The sequence below is a fragment of the Alnus glutinosa genome, chromosome 10, assembly GCF_958979055.1.
Source record: "Alnus glutinosa chromosome 10, dhAlnGlut1.1, whole genome shotgun sequence".
Taxonomy (NCBI): domain Eukaryota; kingdom Viridiplantae; phylum Streptophyta; class Magnoliopsida; order Fagales; family Betulaceae; genus Alnus; species Alnus glutinosa.
The window spans coordinates 25,519,041-25,522,982 of NC_084895.1; the positions used below are offsets into that span (position 1 = coordinate 25,519,041).

General features: G+C 42.4%; 1 protein-coding gene across 1 annotated transcript; it reads right to left on the bottom strand.

Annotated features, from left to right (window-relative positions):
- Window positions 1-397: 397 nt before the first annotated feature.
- On the bottom strand, window positions 398-3,627 carry LOC133879253 (uncharacterized). The gene is made up of 4 exons (XM_062317782.1): window positions 2,974-3,627; window positions 2,677-2,787; window positions 1,939-2,487; window positions 398-892 (listed from the first exon to the last, which is right to left on the bottom strand). The coding sequence occupies exons 1-4, from the start codon at window positions 3,625-3,627 to the stop codon at window positions 398-400; spliced, it is 1,809 nt and encodes a 602-aa protein (XP_062173766.1).
- Window positions 3,628-3,942: the final 315 nt, after the last annotated feature.

The following is a 3,942-nucleotide window of genomic DNA, read 5'->3' on the forward strand; positions in this document are numbered from 1 at the left end:
TTTTGACAAACACCTACTGTGCCAAAAGAAAAAGACACAAAAATGAAGACTTTTTTTGGAAAAAATTGGTGGTGAAGGTGAGAAAAATGGTGGGGAATGATTTACTAAAAGAAAAAGAAAGATGAAATAAATAAAATGAAATACTTACCTGCACTTGGAATTAGGTTAGGGAGGAGAAACAACGCAGGGATCAATCGGTGTATTTAAAGAGGTCACGTGACCCTTTGGAACGATTACGATCGATCCACACCCTCTGGCGATTGATCCAATGTTTGGATCGATCCAAGGTTTCTGCCGATCGATCCAAGCTACGATCGATCCACATATTCTGAAGATCGATCCAAGCTCAGATTTTTGCAGGATTTCAAAAATTTACTACTAAAAAATACTTGATAAATTACTTCAAATAGATGGGATCCATCAAATCGATGGAATCCACATCTTCCTTAGGCTCAACACCCTGGATGTAGGCTTTCAATCTCTGACCATTGACCTTGAAAATTTGGCCACTCTTCGGGTCTCTTAGCTCAACTGCTCCGTGAGGGAAGACTGATGTGACAATGAATGGGCCATCCCATCTCGATCGGAGCTTACCAGGAAATAGGCTAAGTCTAGAATTGTATAGCCATACTTTCTGATCCGAGACGAAAGTTTTAGGCCGGATGTCTTTATCATGAAATGCCTTAGTTTTTTCCTTGTACATCCGGGCACTTTCATATGCATCATTACTCAGCTCTTTAAGCTCGCTCAATTGTAGTCTCCGGTGGGATCCAACTGATTTCATATCAAAATTAAAAGTCCTTATGGCCCACCAAGCCTTGTGCTCCAACTCAACAGGGAAATAGCATGCTTTGCCATAAACCAACCGGTATGGCGACATGCCAATCGGTGCCTTCAATGTTGTATGGTAAGCCCACAATGCATCGTTTAGTCACAAGGACCAATCTTTGCGATCTGGCTTGACCGTTTTTCTCAAGAATGTGCTTGATTTCCCTGTTGGATAACTCTACTTGGCCACTTGTCTGAGGATGGTAGGGTGTGGAAACTTTGTGAGTGACAGAGTATTTGAGAAGTAAGGTTTTTAGAAATCTATTACAAAAATGCTTACCTCCGTCACTGATAATTGCGCGAGGTGTACCAAAACGACTAAAGATGTTAGATTGAATGAATTTAATAACAACTTTATGGTCATTAGTTCTGGTAGCCACAACCTTTATCCACTTAGAAACATAGTCCACCGCCACTAAAATATACTCAAATCCAAAAGATGGCGGAAAGGGTCCCATGAAGTCTATTCCCCACACATCAAAAATTTCCACTATCAAGATGGGGTTTAGAGGCATCATGTCCCTTCTGGACATTGCTCCAAGGCGTTGACATCTATCATACGCTCGACATAATTGATTTGCGTCCTTGAATAAGGACAACCAATAAAATTCGCTTTGTAAGACCTTCGCCGCAGTCTTATTGGTACTAAAATGTCCTCCACAAGCCAATGTGTGGCAAAATGAGAGGACACTCTGAACTTCTCTTTGGGGTATACAGCGACGAATGATTTGGTCAGCATAGTATTTGAAGAGCTCAGAATCCTCCCAAAATAGGATCGGATCTGCTTGAAGAAGTGGTCTCTAGCTTGCTTCGTCCAATGGAAAGGAATCTTACCTATGGCTAGGTAATTTACAATGTCAGCTACTACGACACTTCTTTCGGAGTAATTTCAAACAGTTGCTCATCCGGGAAGGAATCATGAACTGGAATGAGAAAAGACTAGATAAAAATGCAAGAAAGATGGTCGGCGACAACATTATCAGATCCCTTTTTATCTCTAATCTCCAAATCAAATTATTGCAGCAAGAGGATCCACCTAATTAAACGGGGCTTTGTTTCCCGTTTAGCTAGCAAATGCCTTAGAGCGGCATGGTCAGAGTAAATAATTACCTTGGACCCCAAAAGATAAGAGCGGAATTTGTCCAAGGCAAAAACAACTGCTAGCAACTCTTTTTCCGTAGTTGTGTAATTTACTTGAGCATCCAACAGAGTTTTGCTAGCATAGTAAATAGCGTGAGGGAGCTTGTCCTCACACTGACCCAAAACTGCACCGATAGCGTAGTTAGATGCATCACACATTATTTCAAATGGGAGAGACCAATTAGGGGTCTTCATGATAGGGGCTGAGGATAAAAGTGACCGAAGTGTCTCGAATGCCTTCAGACACGCTTCATCAAAATTGAAAGGAGTCTCCTTGGCAAGAAGATTGCACAAGGGTCTTGAAATTTTGCTAAAATCTTTGATGAAGTGGCGATAAAAACCGGCATGTCCAAGAGACGAGTGAATTTGCCTCACCGTAGTAGGTGGTGAAAGTTTAGAAATTAGCTCCACTTTCGCTCTGTCGACCTCAAGTCCTCTTTTGGACACTATGTGTCCCAATACTATTCCTTCTTGAACCATGAAATGGCTCTTCTCCCAACTCAAAATTAAATTTGTCTCCTTGCATCGTTTAAGAACACGAGAAAGGTTATGGAGACATTCATTGAATGAGGGTCCAAAGACAGAAATCATCCATGAACACCTCCAAAAAATTTTCCACCATGTCCGAGAAAATAGACATCATGCACCTTTGAAAAGTGGTGGGCGCATTACACAACCCGAAGGGCATGCGTCTATATGCAAAAGTACCAAAGGGACAGGTGAAAGTTGTCTTCTCTTGATCTTGAGGATCAACGGCCACTTGATTATATCCTGAATATCCATCTTGGAAGCAATAGTAACTCTAGCCGGTAAGACGTTCTAGGATTTGATCAATAAATGGCAGTGGGAAATGATCCTTCCTAATTATTGAGTTGAGTTTCAGGTACTCTATGTAAACACGCCACCCCATGGTCGTGCGTTGAGGAATTAAATCACCTACCGTATTCTCAACTACGGTGATACCAACTTTCTTGGATACCACTTGAATGGGACTAACCCACTTACTGTCTGAGATGGGGTAAATGATGCCCGCAACAATTTCACTACTTCTTCCATGACCACGTTCTTCATTTTAGGATTCAATCGACGTTGTGCCTCGCGAGAGGGCTTAGCATTATCCTCCAAATGAATGCGATGCATGCAAATGGAGGGGTCAATCCCTTTTAAGTCCCCAACACTCCAACCAATGGCCTCTTTGTGTTCCTTCAGAACATCCAATAAACTGCTCTCTTGGTCTTTCTGTAAATCCGCAGCAATGATGACCGGGAGAGTGTCATTTAATCCTAAGTAGGCATACTTGAGTTTTGCTGGAAGCGGTTTTAGCTCAAGTTTTGGCGGGGTGATGAGGGAAGAAACTGGAGGAATGCCTGATGTAAAGGGTAAGGGCTCCTTTGGTACTCTACAGGGTGGAAAGTCCATTGCAGCTGCAATGTCAAGAAGGGAATTAACCTCGTCAACATATTGCTCCGTGCTGAAGTCCTTAACTTTGAAGTGAGATAGGCAAACCTCCAATAGGTCACTTGTCAAAAGGTGGGGGAGTGTGTCTTCAATTGTTTCTTCAATCTTATCCACAAAGAAACACTCCTCCGTATCCGATGGATGCTGAAAAGCATTGAAGATGTTTAACTTCACTTTCATGTTCCCAAAAGTTACTTCCATCTCCCCGGTCCTGCAATTGATGCAATTGCAGCATAGGTCCACATGGTTGACACGTGTATGGCCAAGATGTTATTTGACCAAAAGATGAGATCCCTTTAAATAGGAAAAGGTAGACCACTAGAGGAGGACTTCTTCTCTTTGGTCTCTTTCTCTCTCTCTGACATGAGCTCTCCATGAGAGCTTCGATTCACAGGTTCTCCCCTTAGAGGGAGAACTATGGTTCTCTCTAGAACCCCACTTTATTTCCCTCACTCTATATAAGCATGCTAACTTAAGCATCAGAGGGTCGTCGGCTCCGGCCGGGGATATTCTGAT